At 36.2% G+C, this 18486-nt stretch overlaps 1 protein-coding gene across 8 annotated transcripts in view; it reads left to right on the top strand.

Moving 5' to 3' along the window:
- The window catches only part of DOP1A (DOP1 leucine zipper like protein A), an 89993-nt gene extending 71573 nt beyond the window's left edge, over nucleotides 1-18420 (top strand). For 7 of the 8 annotated variants that reach the window (XM_081044283.1, XM_081044278.1, XM_081044281.1 and 4 more), the window contains 15 exons: nucleotides 863-918; nucleotides 2078-2182; nucleotides 4808-4874; nucleotides 5023-5167; nucleotides 5339-5418; nucleotides 6274-6383; nucleotides 6646-6795; nucleotides 6930-6991; nucleotides 8297-8449; nucleotides 9524-9660; nucleotides 10535-10590; nucleotides 11580-11744; nucleotides 14817-14946; nucleotides 16023-16082; nucleotides 17826-18420. In XM_081044283.1, coding sequence (XP_080900409.1) covers nucleotides 863-918; nucleotides 2078-2182; nucleotides 4808-4874; nucleotides 5023-5167; nucleotides 5339-5418; nucleotides 6274-6383; nucleotides 6646-6795; nucleotides 6930-6991; nucleotides 8297-8449; nucleotides 9524-9660; nucleotides 10535-10590; nucleotides 11580-11744; nucleotides 14817-14946; nucleotides 16023-16082; nucleotides 17826-18131 — 1782 coding nt within the window. In that variant the 3' untranslated portion in view covers nucleotides 18132-18420. The remainder of the gene's footprint in view (nucleotides 1-862; nucleotides 919-2077; nucleotides 2183-4807; nucleotides 4875-5022; nucleotides 5168-5338; nucleotides 5419-6273; nucleotides 6384-6645; nucleotides 6796-6929; nucleotides 6992-8296; nucleotides 8450-9523; nucleotides 9661-10534; nucleotides 10591-11579; nucleotides 11745-14816; nucleotides 14947-16022; nucleotides 16083-17825) is intronic. The other variant, XM_081044280.1, reaches the window with a different exon arrangement.
- The last annotated feature ends 66 nt before the right edge of the window (nucleotides 18421-18486 follow it).

Genomic DNA, 18486 nt, shown 5'->3' with positions numbered 1-18486 from the left:
TAATAATTTCCTTACTATTTTGAAATCACCTCTGGGGCACTTGTGATAGAATTTTAAATTTGCCTGTGAAAGCTCAATTCAGCATAATGTTTTGAGCATCTATTTGTGCCAGAGATTGGGCTAAGTGTGCAGGATGTAAAAACAAGTAAGAGGGAATTACACACACACACACACACACACACACACCTACCCACCCGTTACCCCTCTGCTCTCCGTCTACTCAATTCTAAATAGATTAGATACTTGATTTTTGTTTTTGTGATAAAAGGAGAAACCATCAGGGGAGTAGTTGCTACTAAAAAGGAACAAATTGGTAAATATCAATGGTCATCAATATAATTTTCTTACCTATTACCAACTTTTATGGAGGGGTGTTTTATTGTATGTCATATTCAGTACCATCGTTAGTTAAAGACTACATTTTAGACTATTAGGAGTTCTCAAATTTACCTAACTACACCAATTTAACAGAAATGTGTGGTAAAATAGATTAAAGTTATATTTTATATAAAAAAAATCTTAGCATAATTATGACAGCACCAACCAAGTATAAGCTGACTAAAATAAAGCTACTTCAGATGTTTATAGAGAAAAAGGAACATTTAAAAGTAATGGCCAGAGTCAACTTGATGAGTAATTGGGGAAGGAATTGAGAATCTTTTGAGTCCTTCCATCCATTTTCAGCTTTTTAAATAACTCTTGTGGTTTTTTCTGTACTAAATGGAAGAGAGCTGCATGTTTTTTTATGACAAACTTGTGTTTGATTTTTTTTTATTAAAAATTGGCAGAGTAGTAGTTGCCACAATTAAAAGGCAAAGGCAGCATTTTTCTTCACTATAAAATTGATTTCTTTTGTTTATAGAAACATCTTTCTTTGGAAGTCTGCATGCTTCAGTTTTTCTATGCTTATGTTCAAAGGTAAGATAACTGATGTGGATCTCTCCTTACTGCCTAAGTAATGTGTAAAGATTAGGAAATACAGGAGAAAAGCACCTGAATTATTTAAGAAGTTGCTATTCTCCCCGCCCCCCCAAACTAAAATAAGAAATGTTAGAAACAGAGAAACATTGTTTATGGATATTTTAATACAAGTCACTGGGTATCTTAATGACCCAGCCATGCAAATCCTACAGACATATGTGTATTTAAGATACACTGGATATTAAAACACTGAATTTTAAGAAAATCATTTATATATAAATGATAAGCTGAATCCTATTGAAACCATGCCTATTGCCACTGAATGCATTTTTATTTTGATCTAGGTAAACATGTGATAACCTAACATGATTTTTTAAATGTTAGGAATGATATGAAAATATCTTTTTTGTTATAGCATTTCAGTTTGCATTTAGGTGACCCTTGAACAGAAGTTTCATTTGAATATTGATAAACTTCTTAATGGAGAACCTGACCCTTAGTCCTCCTCCCTTAGAGAGTAATTCCATTTCAGTCACCAAACGTAGCATCAGTTTGTAATCTATGACTGACGTTTATAAAGTTTTAAATTATGTAGTGTATTTAAACTGGTTGTGACTTAGAGCAAGGACTGCCTATGAGTCTGAACTTAGACACCCAGAGGTGTTAGGGTTACGATCTTACTGAAACAAAGATAATCTTAATTTCTCTGGAGGTGAGAGACTGATATGCAGGGTAGATTAACAGTCCCCCTTAGATGAGACAAACTCATGGGTGAAGAAAAAAGAGCTAATGTAAGAGAGAAGTGGAGAGGACAGGATAGGGAGTAGGTGACTATAATGTTAGTAATTTAAACTGAGATTTATTACAATTGTATTTTACTTTTGAGAGTTCATGTGTTAAAAACTGGAGTTTCCATAGCAAAATTTCTAGACTAATAGATCACACTGGGTATTTTAAATGTAGTTGATTTTCTTTTTATGTAATATTTGTAGAAAATATGAAGCTTTTAGGAATTTTGTTCTCTCATAGTCTATAAAAATTTAGAGACTGAGAGAAACTAATGGGGACATTTGTTTAAAACTGTGGGAAAATATAAAGAAAATTGAAGTTTACTGTGGATATATATATACATACATATATATAATTTATCTTGCAGAATTCCAGTGCCCAATTTAGTGGATAGCTGGGCATCACTGTTGATACTCCTGAAAGACTCCATACAACTGAGTCTTCCAGCCCCAGGGCAGTTTCTTATACTTGGGTAAGCAATTTCACATAATATTATTTCAAATAAAAGAATAATGTTCATTGTCCTAATTGCTGTCTAACAGATGTTTTGGGTGACCATATTCTCTCTCTACTTTCTCAGAATTCTCAAGGTATAAAACTAGATCTATAACGTGAGGCCGGTGTAAAAAGAAGGGGGTGGAGGGAGATGGGGAGGGAGCAATGTGTGTTTATACATATACAAATGTAAATGTGCTAATATAAAACTGTTATAACAGTAGTTATTTCGTGAAGAGAGAATGGGGCATTCGAAGTGGAGTGGTAAGTAGGATAGCTGAAGGGGAACTTCATAGAGGAGAGTCATTTGACTTCAAGGCCCTGAACATAAGCAGGCTTGGAAAGTTCATTTTCTCTCTGTGTCTTGGAGTGTCCTGAGCTTTGTTAATTGCATGTTATTTGGTAAATTTCAGTCACCCTTACTTAACTGCAAGCACCATGATTTCGTGAACAGTGTGTTTTTGGCTCTCAATTATTCATGGTTCACAATAAATATTTGCTCAGTGAATAGAGGTGGTGGTAGCAGAAAGCCTCCTTTCTGGGAGGTGGTGGGAGACTGGAAGGGGAAGGGTATACTGGGGCAGGGTACCTTGTTTGGTTTGATCAGAGAATAGGGTACAGGCAATGGAATGGTAGGTGGATGAAAAGGAAGATGAGAACTAGCTGGAGAAGGATTTTGCATTTTAGTATAAGAAATTTGGTCTTGGGCAGGGGGTGGGAGTGATTGCAGGTTTTGAGGAGAGACATGATTGACAAGTTAGTAGAGGGGTGGACCAGAAGAGAAAAATGATAGACTAGGAGTTCTGTTTCAAGTGGGAGGCAGGGAGTGTTTGAAGTATTGATGATGGGATTGAAAGAACAGTACAAAGAAGGAAAAGGGGTGAGCAAAAGAGATAGAAAAGGAAATATCAGAAAGCACAAAGGAAACAAGGTATATTCAGTGTTGTAGAAGAATAGAGAAGGTAAGAGGGCATGAGTAACACCTTCAGAGATATTAAGGAAGAGGAGCAATAATAAGAGGCTATATTTCATGATGATTTGGAGAGCACTGGTGATTTAGGAGTGTGGCAAGGCAATAAGCATAGATGTTAACAGCAGAGGATTAGAATGGGATATAAGTGTGGATTATTCTCTGAAGATGTTTGATCATGAAAAGAAATAAAAATGATAATGTAGCAAGAGGAAATGGAATTTGAAAGTCATAATTAATGGTAAGGAAGACCTGAGGATGCTGAGTTGTTCAGCAAAGACTGAAGTTGTACTCCGCCTGGGTGCACAGCCCAGCTTTTTAACTGAGCTGTGTGCCCCTGGGTGGGTTATTTAACCTCTCCATCTGTAGAATGGGCATGATAATAGTGCCTGTTTCATAAAGTTGTTGTGAGGATTAAATGAGTTAAATATTTGTTAAATTCTTAGAATAGTGTCTAGCCAATAATAAGTGTTGTGTAAGGGCAGATTGATAGAAGATTCTAGACAGAAGGGGGCTCATTGATAGCACCAGATTCCAGGGACAGCAGGGAGGGGATGGAGGACAGTGAATGGCAGCAGGTGTGAGAGAAAGAAGAATGCATTTTCTCTAATATAAATACACAGACTTAACTTCTATCGTGTTGTCCTGAGGGAACTAAGCAATTCTGGCTTAGCAGCCAATGGTCTAGAAAATTTTGAAGTGAAGAGGGAAGGTGAGGGTTCTTCAGTAAGGTGGCCTCAAGTTTTCTAGCGTGTTTCCCCAAAAATAAGACCTTGCCGGACCATCAGCTCTAATGTGTCTTTTGGAACAAAAATTAATAGAAGACCCAGTTTTATATTTTATTATATTATACAAGACCCGGTCTTATAGTAAAATAAAACTGGGTCTTATATTAATTTTTGCTCCAAAAGACACATTAGAGCTGATGGTCCGGCTAGGTCCTATTTTGGGGGAAACAGGGTAGTAAATGTGGGGATGTAGTCTTCTGACAGGAAGCAAAGAGGTGGAAAAGTGGTGAGAGGAGTGGTGACAGCTTGAGGAAAGCTGATAGATAGATAGATAGATAGATAGATAGATAGATAGATAGATAGATAGATGGCTGATATATAGATAGATAGCTGATATATAGATAGATAGCTGATATATAGATAGATGGATAGATAGATAGATAGATAGATAGCTGATAGATAGATAGATAGATAGATAGATAGATAGATAGATAGACAGATTAGATAGATAGATTAGATAGATAGATTAGATAGATAGATAGATACCGGGGGTGACAAAAAATGTATACAAATTGACACTTTGGTCAGCGTTGCTCAAGCAGTAGTTCACCGTAATCAGAAGTGTCTGGTCACTGATGGCAACCACTTTGAACACCTCTTGTAATTGCAGAAGTCAAACATGACTTGTATTCATCTTTTGTTATCAGTATATATTATTATAATTTTAATACAGTTTTCCTTTCTTAAAATGTATACATTTTTTTTGACAGTGTGTGTATGTATCCATTAAACATGTAAAATAAAAATTGAAGCCACAAAGCCACTTACTCACTGTGAGAAATTAGATTGAATCATTTTCTTTAGACTAATATTTCTGGTTTGTTTTTCTCTTTGGCCCTTTTAGGGTTCTGAATGAATTTATTATGAAAAACCCTAGTTTGGAAAATAAAAAAGACCAAAGAGACCTTCAGGTAAGGTATTCTGAATTGAGGACTGTTGCCAAAACTGTTTTTCAGTGCCCTCAACACTAAAATGGGAAGGTCAAACAAAATTATCTGTGCAGTTTCGTGTGTGTTTGTATATGCACATGTACATAGTGGTTTTTCCTTGTTTCTTTAGGATGTGACTCATAAAATAGTGGATGCAATTGGTGCAATTGCTGGTTCTTCTTTAGAACAGACAACATGGCTGCGACGAAATCTTGAAGTTAAACCTTCTCCTAAAATAATGGTGGATGGAACCAATCTGGAATCTGATGTTGAAGGTACTGATCTCAAACATTTCGATTTATATTTGTAGGCATATATTCACTAAGAAATCACTGCAGCTAGTACTGTAAATACTATAAAATCATCCCCTTTCTCTGTTTAGCAGGTACCTTTTTTTTAGTGGGAAAAGACCTTACTGTACTTTATCTGTCCTTTCTCTTATTTAGATATGTTATCACCTGCAATGGAAACCTCCAACATAACGCCTTCTGTATATAGTGTCCATGCACTGACATTACTTTCTGAGGTAAATATATCAAGTTTTTTCACATGACCTTTCAAGTAAACAGTTTCACAAATATTAGCAAGTAGTTCTTAGTTTTTAATTTGAAAAACCATTATGTATTTCTAGGAATCACTGTATAGAATAAACAAAGTTTTGACTTTGTATTCAGATTAGATTGTTAAATATCAGTGATAATAACTTTAAATATTGTTCACTTTCCCATGTAATTTTTACAAGTGTACTGTTTATTAAAAAAACTAAGTGCTTTTGCATCCTAGGACCTTGAGGAGGAGTGGAAGTGGCATAATGATGCTTGCAGTTATGAAGTACACCAAACATTTGTACATGCGTCCCCTGACATGCGTTTTTGTACCTGTTGTACAGTCTTGCCGGTCATTTTTGTTTCTCCTTTACAGATGTGGATACTGAGCCTTACAAAGATTAGAACATAAATATGACTAAGGCCAAATAGCTGTTAATTGACAGAACTGGGACTTGAGCAGCTCAGTTCATTTGGTTGGTTTTTTTCCCAAGCCCCCTTTTACCAAGTCAGGGAAAGAGAATACCGACTTCTAGTCTTCAATTCTCTGGGTATTCACTGTCACATTAGAAGGATCTTGACCTCTCTTTTTCTTAGACTTCCTTATCTCGGTTATAAATAGTAGAATTTGCCCATATTTATATCCTATAGTTATAATGGACCAAAAAGGCAAATAGTGGTGGAAACTATTCATATCAGAATGGCTTAGGGAGATCTGTTTTAGATTTTTTCTAATTTTAAGGTATTCTAGGTTTTCTTAAAAATGAAAACCACTTATAAATGCTGTCAATTTCAGCTCTTAGATTATATTCCATTTTATTTCTTATATTTTTTAGGTTTTGGCTCATCTTTTGGATATGGTTTTCTATAGTGATGAAAAAGAACGGGTTATTCCATTACTTGTAAATATTATGCATTATGTTGTGCCCTACCTCCGAAATCACAGGTATTGTTATTATTTAAGTAGATTTCTTAGGTAATTCATAGCCTGTTAAAAACAAATTATATTCCCTTATTGTCATTATTTGAATTACCACAAAATAACATTATTTTTATCTTGAATTATTATTTAAAAAAAACCAAACATTTCTCTTATGGTGCTTTTTTTGTTTTCTATCATTGTTTAGGTAAGTGTGCACACTTACGAATAACTTAATGTGATGATTTAAATTATGCAAATAGGTTAAGGTAGTTATCCTTCCTCCTAGTGCACATAATGCTCCTAGTTATCGAGCCTGCGTCCAGCTGCTTAGCAGTCTCAGTGGGTATCAGTACACACGGAGAGCTTGGAAAAAAGAAGCCTTTGACCTCTTCATGGATCCCAGTTTCTTTCAGATGGATGCCTCTTGTGTTAATCAGTAAGTCATTGTCTTGCTTTTATTCAACTTAATCATCTCATAAAGTCTGTTGAAATCAACTACTATCCTGCAAAATAAAATACTGTTTTTTAACAATAACAACAATTACATATCATAACCTTTGTCTTTTTCAGTTGGAGAGCAATTATGGACAATCTGATGACACATGATAAGACAACATTTAGAGATTTGATGAGTGAGTATTATGGGATGACAACCTAAGCAGTCTTTCCTGTACACCATCCAGTCTTATTATATACTTTGTTTTTTTCTAGTAACTGCTGAATTAATTCTTTGTCAAATTATACTTAGTACCCTATAGGAATATAATGTTAGAACTTAAAGGGGACAACATAGAGCTAAGTAACAAGTAAAACTATTTGGCCACACGTCTCTAAATTGTTTCCTCAGCACACAGCATAGGCACACAGTAAGCACTCAGTAAGTAATTGTTGAAGGAATGAAAGCCTTGACAGGTGGGGAGGCAGGCAATCTGAGCCAAACAGATTCTCTAAACCCTGAGTCTCTAAACCCTGGGCCTCTGTTGATCTCTTCTGAAGGAAGAAAGAGGAGCCAAAAGGTTAGAATCACTCTCCACCCCCCACTCTATCTTCATTGTTTTTTACATATTAGGGTCCCTTGTAGTTTTTATTCTGAAAATAAGGGTTTGTTTACTTTTTTTTTTTTAAGTTTGGAAGTTACTAAACTAATAAACAGCAGTAAAGTTGGATGAGTCTGTATGATTCCATGTAAATTCTTTAACATAAGCTGCAGTGTTCCCATTTGGGAAAGAAAGAGGCAGCATATTCTTTCTTCTCTAATCTTCACAGGGTTGTTTTAAGATGTAGATTCATTCATTCAACAAATATTTATTAAAAAACAAAAATGGGCCAGGGCTTTAGTCAAATAAATAAAAGTATTTCAGGGAATAAGAAGTTGTGAAGGAAACAGGGCAATGTGATAGATTTCAGATAATAACGAAAGAGCTCATATTTGAGATGAAACTTAAGAAGTCAATCACAAGAAAGCCTAGGGACCGAATATTTCAGACATAGGGAACAGAAATTATAAAGGTTTTGGGGCAGGGACGGGCTTGGTAAATTCAAGGGAAAACAAGCAAGAAAGAGAATGGCTGCAGAAGAGTGAGCAGGGGGTGAGTCACAAGACAGAAGGAAGGAGAGCTGGGTAGGCGGGGCCAGAAATTATTTTTAAACCAATGAGAAGGATTTAGGCAGATGGCATAAAATATGAAAGAGTTTTATAAAATGGCATTCTTAGTGGTTGTATCTTCAGAAACCTACAGTTCTAAATTTTCCTGTCTCCCCACATCACACTTACTACTCCTGGGCCTTCCGGCTTGTATATGCTGGATCTGTTTGCCACTCCAGCCCAGAGTCCCCCACTCTAGGTTCCTCTCACCTTTGGATGTCATGGGGATCTAGCCTTTTTTAAAAACAAATAACAGAATAATCACAACCTCTGTCTTGCTTTCTTTTGTCAGCTCGCGTAGCTGTGGCTCAAAGCAGTTCACTTAATCTCTTTGCAAACCGTGATGTGGAGCTAGAACAGAGAGCCATGCTTCTCAAAAGATTAGCATTTGCTATTTTTAGCAGTGAAATTGACCAGTACCAGAAATATCTGCCAGATATACAAGGTAAATAGTGAAAAACTATTTTCTCTATCTTCCAATCTGCAGGTTTTCTTGATCCTTAGAAAATACTTTCTCTAAGTGGTAAATTGGGGTGAAATGTACCAAGTGTAGGTAGATGGAGACTGTTGTACAATTAGAAATTTGTTCTGAAACAACAAAAAATCATCAGTAGCATGTAAAAGCAACCAAACACTGAGTTTGGTCTCTTTTATTATTTAGTTCAAATTTCCCAGGAATTCATGTTTGAGGATGAGGTGTAAGACTGTTTTGCTGCAGGCAGGCATGTTAGCATTTTTTTTTTTTTATTGTGGATAAAGAGGGTCATATACCTTTAAGGAAAGGAGCAAAATATAGGCAGAGCCAGGAAATTTTGGCTAGAATAACTTTTCGAGACTTATAGTACGGGGCCAGGGAAGGGGTGTGTATGAGTTTTAATAAACCTTCATGAAGGATACAAGTGCACTCGTCATCAACCTGTGTTACCAGAGAGCTCCACACAGGGGAGGAAGTTGCCCTGGGACAGAACAGATCTCTGCCTCAGGTCCTTGTACCCAGGAGCTGCCAGCCTCAGCAGCCATCAGGTGGCTGGGTTGGGAATGGCAGTTGTCCTCTCTAGTGAGATTATTTCTCTCTAAAAGATAAGTGGCTCCTCCTTTCCCGACCCCTTGTATCTAATGTCACATACACAGCATGCACACTGTTTGTGCTGTGATTTTTAAAGTTGACTACGTCAGTGCTGCTCAGTGTGGTCCATGGACCAGTACCATCTGTTAATCCCATTCATGATAAGTGCAGAAATTTAGAGGAAGCATTTTAAACATTTTAACAATCTGACAGCATCTGTTGAATCTAATAATATAAAATGGCATTTATATTTTATATCTTTTTCTTTGATTTTTCAGATAATTCATTTCATATTTTACAAAGTATCGATCTGCAACAGATTGGAAACATTTTTAAAAGTTGGTTCTTCACCACAGAAAGTTTGAGAAGTACTAGACTAGATTATATAGAAAAGTTTTACATTAAAATGATTCTAATTATTTAGGTATTGAAAATATACTGCATTTCTTTCAGAGAGATTGGTTGAGAGTCTCCGTTTGCCCCAGGTGCCAACTCTTCACTCTCAAGTGTTCCTGTTTTTCAGAGTGTTACTTTTAAGAATGTCTCCACAACATCTTACCTCACTCTGGCCTACCATGATTACAGAACTTGTGAGTTAATTTTAATTCAGTCAAGTTATAAATGACAACACAATGTGATTAGTGTCAACATGCTTATGGATAAAAACTAATCTTGAAAGAACTGAACTCTTGTTAAGCCTTTTCCTGACAATTTTTACAGTTGAAAATAGTAAAACAAGTCAGATTTCACCTCCATACAAGTTAAACTTCCAAATATGCAACATTACTAATATTAGCTCTTTGTGAATCATTACTTTGTCTGGTCTAGATTAATTCAGTCTCCACTACACCATATTTTTAACTCTGCTATAGCTGCCAGGCCTGGCTCCCCCCGCAGCAGTACCTCTGGAGTGATGAGAGATGGCAGAGTATTTAAATGGACTGACATGAAGCATGTACATACTCACTCTCGAAGTGCAGCTCTTATCGTAGTTAAGCTTGCTTCAGAGACTTTTACAAAGATTTTCTAAACTCCCAAACAATAAAACCTTTCCAAGTCCCACTACCCTAATCTAGTCCCCTCCCCAAACCATACCACCACCCTCATCTGAATAACTGGGGTGTTGGAGAAAGGGAGATGAATAATGAAAGGAAAAAGAACCTACAAATCTGAAAACCCAGCATTTATAATCTCCCCACAAATTGGCTTTAATAGTTTTCCTTTTTTAATAACTCTAACTCTGTTCCATAGGCACCCAAAACAAAAGCATGCCTTCATCTCAGCTCTGCCAAATGATTAGCAAGGCTCTGTGCTAAATTTGTAGTTTTATTTTCAGAAACTCAGTTTAAAGATCCTGAAGTTGTATCCTAAAATTAGTTTTTAGATTAATGAAAATGTAGCCTAAAGATAATTGAAAGAAAGATTAAGTATCTAATTCCAAATATCTTATTCCATGGTCTTCAGGTACAGGTATTTTTACTGATGGAGCAGGAACTCACTGCTGATGAAGATATTTCACGGTAATATATAATTTATTTCGGTAATATGTAATTTATTTTGGTATATTCTTCTCAATGTTTAGTATCTTAAAATCATCCAGAATGTTACTTTATAGATACTGTTGTACTTGAATACTTTATATATTTAGTCTATTATTATATTATATAACTGATCATATCTGCATATATGTTACTTATCCCTTAAGCATTTTAGACTACACGGGGTATGTGACTCAGCAGCTTCAAGTCCAGTGTAAGAGACGTAAATACGTGATGGGTGCTGACAGCTGACGTGCAAGATGCTGTGAGGCCGGCAGCAGTGACCCCCTCCTAGGATTAAGCTGTCAGCACTCATGGCCTCTAGACACAAGTTGTGTTTAAAGCAATACAGTATTGTTTCAGTGACCTTGGCCATTTTGGTTTTGGTAGGTCAGATTGACCATGAAAGATGCAGCTAAACCTATTATGGGAGGTAACATAAGGTATCCGTATATCCAGATCTTCCAGAATGACTTCAGTTTAATGTACTATGATTGTATCCTATTTAGTAGAGGCAGTATTATGACTGATTTTATTTATATAGGAAGTTTTGTACAAATAAGTTTATAAATTGAAAAGTTCCTTTAAGACCGTCTTAAATGTAATTATTTTGCATGCTAGATTTATAAAAGAGAGTCCTCCATATTAATTAATAACTTTTTATTGTAGAAAGTTCCCTGTTCCCCCATCTTTGCAGGACACTGAGTAGTAGAGGTCTCTTGGTTTTACAGCTTGGATGTTTCTATTTCTTAAGTGTAACACAAGTTATTTTGTACTATTCTTATGTCCCTAAGATTTAAAGAACAAAAGATAATTTCTTGAGAACAGCAAAATTTAGACATAACATTGTAGTAATTAGTGACATGCTTTTCAAAATGATTATGAAAAGTATTAGTTGGCCTTTGAGATTTTCCAGGAATTACCTGTTAGTAAACAGGTACAGCTGCTATAGCACTGTCTTCTCCTTACAGGACTTCAGGCCCCTCTGTGGCTGGTCTGGAGACAACCTACACAGGAGGCAATGGCTTTTCTACTTCCTATAACAGCCAGCGGTGGTTAAACCTCTATCTCTCTGCTTGCAAATTTTTGGATTTGGCTCTGGCATTGCCCTCCGAAAATCTTCCTCAGTTTCAGATGTAAGTAAAAGCAAGGATACTAAAAGAATATTTTTGAAAATGTGTTTGCTTTGGTCAGTGATATCTTAGACTAAGTTAAAAGTTTTTTTGTAAGTTGAAATATTCATAATTTTTCTTAAAATGTAATTCTTTTGGCAGGGGTGGGGGAAACGACGAGTTATTAGAAATAAGGAGTTGCTGTGGATATATTAAAATTAACAGACCATTCAGTCAGCAAACTAAGTACTCACCAGATGTGAGGCAGTGGGGTACGACTCAGCCGCTTCAAGTCCAGTTTAAGAGACATAGTTAAACACATGATGGGTGCCGACAGCTGATGTGCAGGGTGCTTGAGGCCACATAGCAGTGACCCCTCCTAGCTCTGAGGGTCAGAGCAGGCCAGGAGGGCAGTTTCATACTGAGGTGGTGAAGAGAGAGGGTTGCGAGAGGTACATGTGTGAAGACTTAGAGGTTAGACTTGGTACATTCTAAACTAAGGACAGTGGGAAGCCACCGAATCATTTTAAGGAATGAAGTGCTGTTCTTAGGCGTGAATTTTAGAAAGTTCACTTTGGCTGTATAGTTCGAAGAAAGGACTGGAGATGGGCAAGACTGGAATCAAGGCTGTTTTATTTCAGGTAACAGTAAGCTGAACTAGAGACGGCAGAGGGAAATGGGATGAAAATTAATATAAGTAAATTCTCACAATGCCTTGTGTGTCAGTGATCAAAAATAGTTTTTCGTATTTAAAATTTTTAAATAGGCAAACTGTATGATTGTTTTATCAGAATAGCTATAATTTGATAATTTATCCACATGATCAAATATGTGTGTGTTTGTTTTATGTTTTATATTATTCTGGAATAGACTATTAACAGGATAAAGAATAACATTATCAGAATCTTTAGTTAAACATGTTTAAATCTCCAAAAATTACTATTTCACAAGCTTACTTTTCATTAAATTTAAATTCATTAAATCATTTTTAGATTAATTCCATTTCCTTATTCATTCATTCATTGCATTAGAAAACTAAACACATCAATTTCTTGATGAATTTGTGTTTGGGCATCTGTTAAACTGATGTTACTCTTGAAGAAATTCAAAAGACGATGATACTAAGCAGAGTTGTAGGAAAGTGGCCAAAATTAACTAGGGTGCTTACCTTCACACAGATGATAGAAACGCTCCTTTCAGTGCTTGAGGAGGAAGCACATGAAGTAGCATGAGTAGATCAGGCTTGCTCATGATACTGATTGAGCTTCCACGAGAACCCAAATGGCTTTGTCCTTTACTAGTCAAGATAGTTACTTGAAAGGGATGAAATGTGCTGTAATAGAATTTAAAAACTAATAGTTTTTTAAAAACTACTGTCCTATAAATATCTATAAAGTAGCAGATAACATAGGGAATTTAATAATCTTGAAAGAGTAGTATTTTTCTAAAAATAGGTATTTCAGAAGTTCAAAATATTTGATCATTTAACTACATACAAATTTAAGTCTGTATGACGAAAATATCATGTTTAAAAGGAAGCAATGAGTTGGGAAGAGATATTTGCAGTGTACGAGTATATGACAAAAGTCTAACTTGCTTAGTATGTAAAAATTGATAACCTGATAGAAAAACGGGTTAATTCGTAGCAAAGGAATGGCTTCTCAACACAGGAAACGGTGCTCAGATCTACTCATGAGAGAAATTCCCATTAAAATTCTAAATAGCCATCAGAATGGTAAAGATGTGAAAGTGTTTTTCCTTCTACCCTTGACAGCACCATTCTTCTTATTGGAAGTGTATACGGATATCATCCAGTTGTTCTCCAAAGAGTTATATTTACCAAAATTCAAAATACAGAGGGTGCCAAAAGAATGTATACACATTTTAAGGAAAATTCTATTGAAATTGTAATACTCAAAAAGACAGATAACAAAAGATGAATAGAAGTCACGTTTGACTTCTGCAATTACAAGAGGTGCTCAGAGTGTTACTATCAGCGTCCAGACACTTGATTCCGGCGAACTACTGCTTGAGCAACATTGACCAAAATGTCAACTTGTATACATTTTTTTGGTACCCCCAGTACATTCTCTTTGAGCCAGTAATTGCTACATCCAAGGATTTATCCAACCACTGCATTCCCAGATGTGCACAAAAATCATTATATAGGCATATCCATTATGGCACTATTTGTAATACTAAGAAATTGGACATTCTAGGAGACTGATTATATCAGTACTTTCCAACACTGGAGTACTACGTAGCTGGTGAAAAGGATGGAGTTTTATATGATATATAATTAAATCAAAACAAGTAGCAATTAGGGGCGGCCGGTTAGCTCAGTTGGTTAGAGTGTAGTGCTCTTAACAGTAAGGTTCGATCCCCGCATGGGCCATTGAGCTGTGCCCTCCACAACTAGCCCGAAACATCTACTTGACGTGGAGCTGATGGGTCCTGGAAAAACACACTTAAAAATAAATAAAAGTTAAAAAGAAAAAGGAGCAAATCAGGTTTTGTTGTAAAGAGAGTTGTGCGTGCTATTTTATGCATAAACCAGGATAGATACGTAAGACTGGTGTATTGATCGACCCTGTGGAGGGAGACTCCCTTTCTGTGGTATGCCCTTTTATACTGTTTAAGTTTTCACCATAGTCAGATATTAATTTTAAGGACCAAAATTAAAATAAACAAAAATACAAAAGGAGGCATGAAAGAGGTACTACTTAAATTTTTATTCTATGTCCCCTTACTGAGTAGTTAAGGAACATTTGGCCAAGTATATGGTGATCTTGTCTGTTGGAGATGGAAACCTTTGAGTACTTGCTTTGTGCTCATGAAAAAAATGAGCATCTTACAAGTTTACATATTCATTATTACAATCCTATGAAGTAGTTAATAGTATCTTTATTTACTGATAAAGAAAAGGCTCCAGTTAAGAAACATGCCCAAGGTAAACAAGGGCTACCAGCAGCGTAGCTGGCGTTTGAATCCGTGTAAGTGGCAGGGATTTGATCTTTCTACTCTATTTATGTGGCCTGTTGTTAAATGGCTGTAAAGCCTTACTAATGTTGACGGATATCATTCTTCTAAACCTAGGTACCGATGGGCCTTTATTCCAGAAGCCTCAGATGACTCTGGTTTGGAAGTCAGAAGACAGGGCATACATCAACGAGAATTTAAGCCTTACGTAGTACGACTAGCAAAACTTCTTCGGAAAAGGGCGAAGGTATTGCATTCTTTTTTCTTTTTAAGTGAAAGAAGATAAAATTTGTAAAATATATATATTGTGTCTTATGTACTTTGTATCTTTCAGTAGGCATCAGGCTAGAGACCTTTGCCCAAGAAAATAGTTCAGTTGGCCCTTGAATAGCATGAGGGTTAAGGGCACTAACACCCCCCCCCACCCCCGCGCAGTTGAAAATCCGTATATAATTTTTGACTCCCAAAAACTGAATAGCCTACTGATGATTAACATATTCAATTAACACATATTTTGTATGTTATGTGTATTATTCTCAAAGTAAGCTAGCGAAAAGAAAATGTTAAAAAAATCGTAAGTAAAGTAATATTTACAATATGTATTGAAAAAAAAATCTGTCTATAAGTAGACCCGCACAATTCAAACCTGTTATTCAAGGGTTTGTAATGAATGTGGCATGCTCATCAATGGGCTTTTGTTACAAATCTTTTGTTTTGCATTTAAAAACTTTCAAAAATAAATTGTACAATTTGGGGATAACCTGGGTTGTCCTTTGAGTCCTAGTTTTCAGTATGTGCTTTGAGTGCTCAGAAATTTTCCAGTCTTCTGGGATCCCTTATTCAGGCAGCAAACCACATTCCACAAACTATAGAAAATGGAATGGAGGTGAGTGATTAAAAAGGAGATTGTACATGAAGGATACGAGGAACTTATTTCCTTAGGGACTAAGTAAAAGGACAGAGAGGAAGATGAAAGTTGAGTCCAGAGTTTAGGGTAGTACTCGGGTACTTTCACTTTAATACCACAGGGTTTAAGAAAATAATCATGACAACAAATCCAGAAACAAGGTGATTATATATGACCCCAGGCACATGTACTTTCTGTCCTTCCTTCATCTCATTAGTAATGAGCATTTTTATAAGACTCCTCTCTTATCTAAGTGATAAACATGACAGTCTTTTACCCAAAACTTGTCCCACAGAATAAGAAAACAGTTTTAACTGGAAAGCATTTCCCCATCCAAACACTTTACACAAGGTCTTCATGGCCCAGCATACTCTGCGTGGAACAAAGGCTGTGAGTTCTCCTCTTTCCTTCCACAGGACAAGGAGGAGGACTTTAAGACAGTGATTTTGGAGGGATTGGAGATGGCCAAGCATCAGGTGAGGGTGGCTTTTTGATGCTTGTCATATGGGAGCAAAAGTTGCCACATTTTGACTAAATATTGAGGCACAAACCCAGGTCTGAATTTCAACAAGTACAAGAGAGGTACAGAGGAAGGAAGTCTTTCTTCAAGCGTAGATTGGTGAAATGAAAGGAGAAATTGTTTGTATGGAAACATGTTTAACTTTTTAATTTTATTTACTATGGAGGGAAGTGCTATAGTTCTGATTAAGAGCAGAACAGTAAAACAAGTCACTTTTCTTGGTCAAAAGCATAGTAAAAGTCCCTCTCTTAAAGGTACATCTGGACAGGAATATAAACGTTAACCTAGTTCTCTTACATTGGCAAATAGCTATGTAGAGGGTTCAAATATATTGTTCATTTTACTTCAGGTTAATGTTACCCTTTAATTACTGCTGAATTGCAGTTTGATTTAGGGAAGTGAAAGTGGTATGGTCAGCCAATTAATGGCAGTAATGTGAAAGTCTGTCCCAGGACTGTCATTAAAGCCAGTGTTCTAGTTAAGAGAAAGAAGATGGTTTTCTATATCCTATCGTTTATATTAGAGGTTAAATAACTGCTAAGAAATTAACTAAGTGATGTCTGGGGTTTTTTGGCCATAAAGAACTGGATGATCTTATTTACTCCTGGAGTCTTAAATCTGTTTTCCTTTCCTAGGATTTTATTTTTAAATAAACAAATCTGTGAGCACATACAAGAAAATGAACTGGATTTTGCATCTCTTTTTCACTACTAGGAAACTAGTGACATTAAAACATTAGGTAAACAATGAATTTCTCAACAACATTTGATCTTAGAAGGCAAACTCCATTTGTTAACCAATAGGACAGATTGTAATTCTGCTTCTGGCGTTCCACTTCATTTCTTTTTCTATCCAGTTTGTTTGCTTTCATTATCTCTATTGTGTTTTCCTAGGATTCTGCCCAAGTTCAAACATCTTCAGTTCTTATAGCTTTCTAGATAAAATAATGTCTACAACTGTGTATAATTTAGTTGGCTTCTCAAACTAGACACAAATTATTTTACTTGTGTTTGTATTTAGTTGATAGAATTTTCACATACATTCTCATTTTACTTTTCGGCTGCAAGACAGATTGTATTTCCCCATTTTATAAGTGAGGAAGCCTTCTCTGTCTTGCCCAAGGGTGCTCCACAGTAGGTAAACGGCAGAGCCAGGAACTAACCAGTTATTTTGACTCCAAAGCCAGCTTTCCTCCCCATGTTGTTTAGCACAACAAAGAAATAGTAAGAAATTGTCTCCTGAGTTTTGGGCCCTGCTACCATCCTATGGCAATTTTAAACCATTTGGCTTAATATATAAGATCCTTTGTCCCTTCCTAGCTTTCTTGTATAGCTGTTTTGTGACCTAGTCCTTGGTAAGATAGTGGGAGTCCAGAAATCTGGGAGCTTTTTGAGTATATGCAAAGCACACCATACATAACCTTTTAATATTTGACTCTCCCTATCCAAAAGCAATTCTGCTAAGCTTCCTTGTGCATTCTAGTTAGAAAATGTTACTACGGTGTTAGACTCCTCTGTACAGACTTAGTAATTGGCACTAAATGGCGTCAGTTAAAAGCAAGAATTTTATCAAGTCTGGAATGAAGACCTAATGTCATTTGCATTTGTTTCTTAACTGTGTTTGCTTTTGTTTATACCCTTTGAGTATTCTTGTGTACTACATCACCTGTTATTAACAATTCCCGTTTTGCTTTCTGCAGAAAAACCCAGAGGAAGACAACTCCGGGAGGACGCTGGGCTGGGTGCCGGGGCACTTGCTGCTGAGCACCTGCACCGTGCGCAGCATTGAGCAGCTCCTGCCGTTCTTCAGTGTGCTCAGCCAAGTCTTCAACAGCAAGGTCACCAGCCGCTGCACAGGACACTCAGGGAGCCCCATCCTCTACTCAAACACCTTCCCTAACAAAGACATGAAACTGGAAAACAACAAGCCATTTTCCAGCAAAGCCAGGCAAAAAATAGAAGAGATGGTAGAAAAAGATTTTCTGGAAGGAGTGATAAAAACTTGAGCACCACAAGGTCCCATTTAGTTAAATGTAAATGTAATTATTTAAAACAAACATTGCTCTGAGTTGTATAATTGTTTTGTATGTAACAAAATACATTTCAGGTTGTATTTAATTTAAATACTTGTAAATATTTTTAAAAAGAGCATACATCTGAATGTAGCCTGAATTACGTTTAAATATTGTTGACTCATTGATTACGGTGCCTGAGAGAGAGAGAGAGAGAGATTCCATTGTTCTATTGTCCTGAGTTGTCTAAACCTCCAAAATACACACTGCACACTTTTTTCTATTGGTTTCGGGCTTCATTTACTTTATATTGGTTTGGGAGGTTTTTCTTTGTTATTGATTACATTCT

The sequence above is a fragment of the Rhinolophus hipposideros genome (genome assembly GCF_964194185.1).
Source record: "Rhinolophus hipposideros genome assembly, chromosome: 3".
Lineage (NCBI taxonomy): Eukaryota > Metazoa > Chordata > Mammalia > Chiroptera > Rhinolophidae > Rhinolophus > Rhinolophus hipposideros.
The sequence above is the reverse complement of the archived record's forward strand: the minus strand, read 5'-3'. Positions and strand labels throughout refer to the sequence as shown.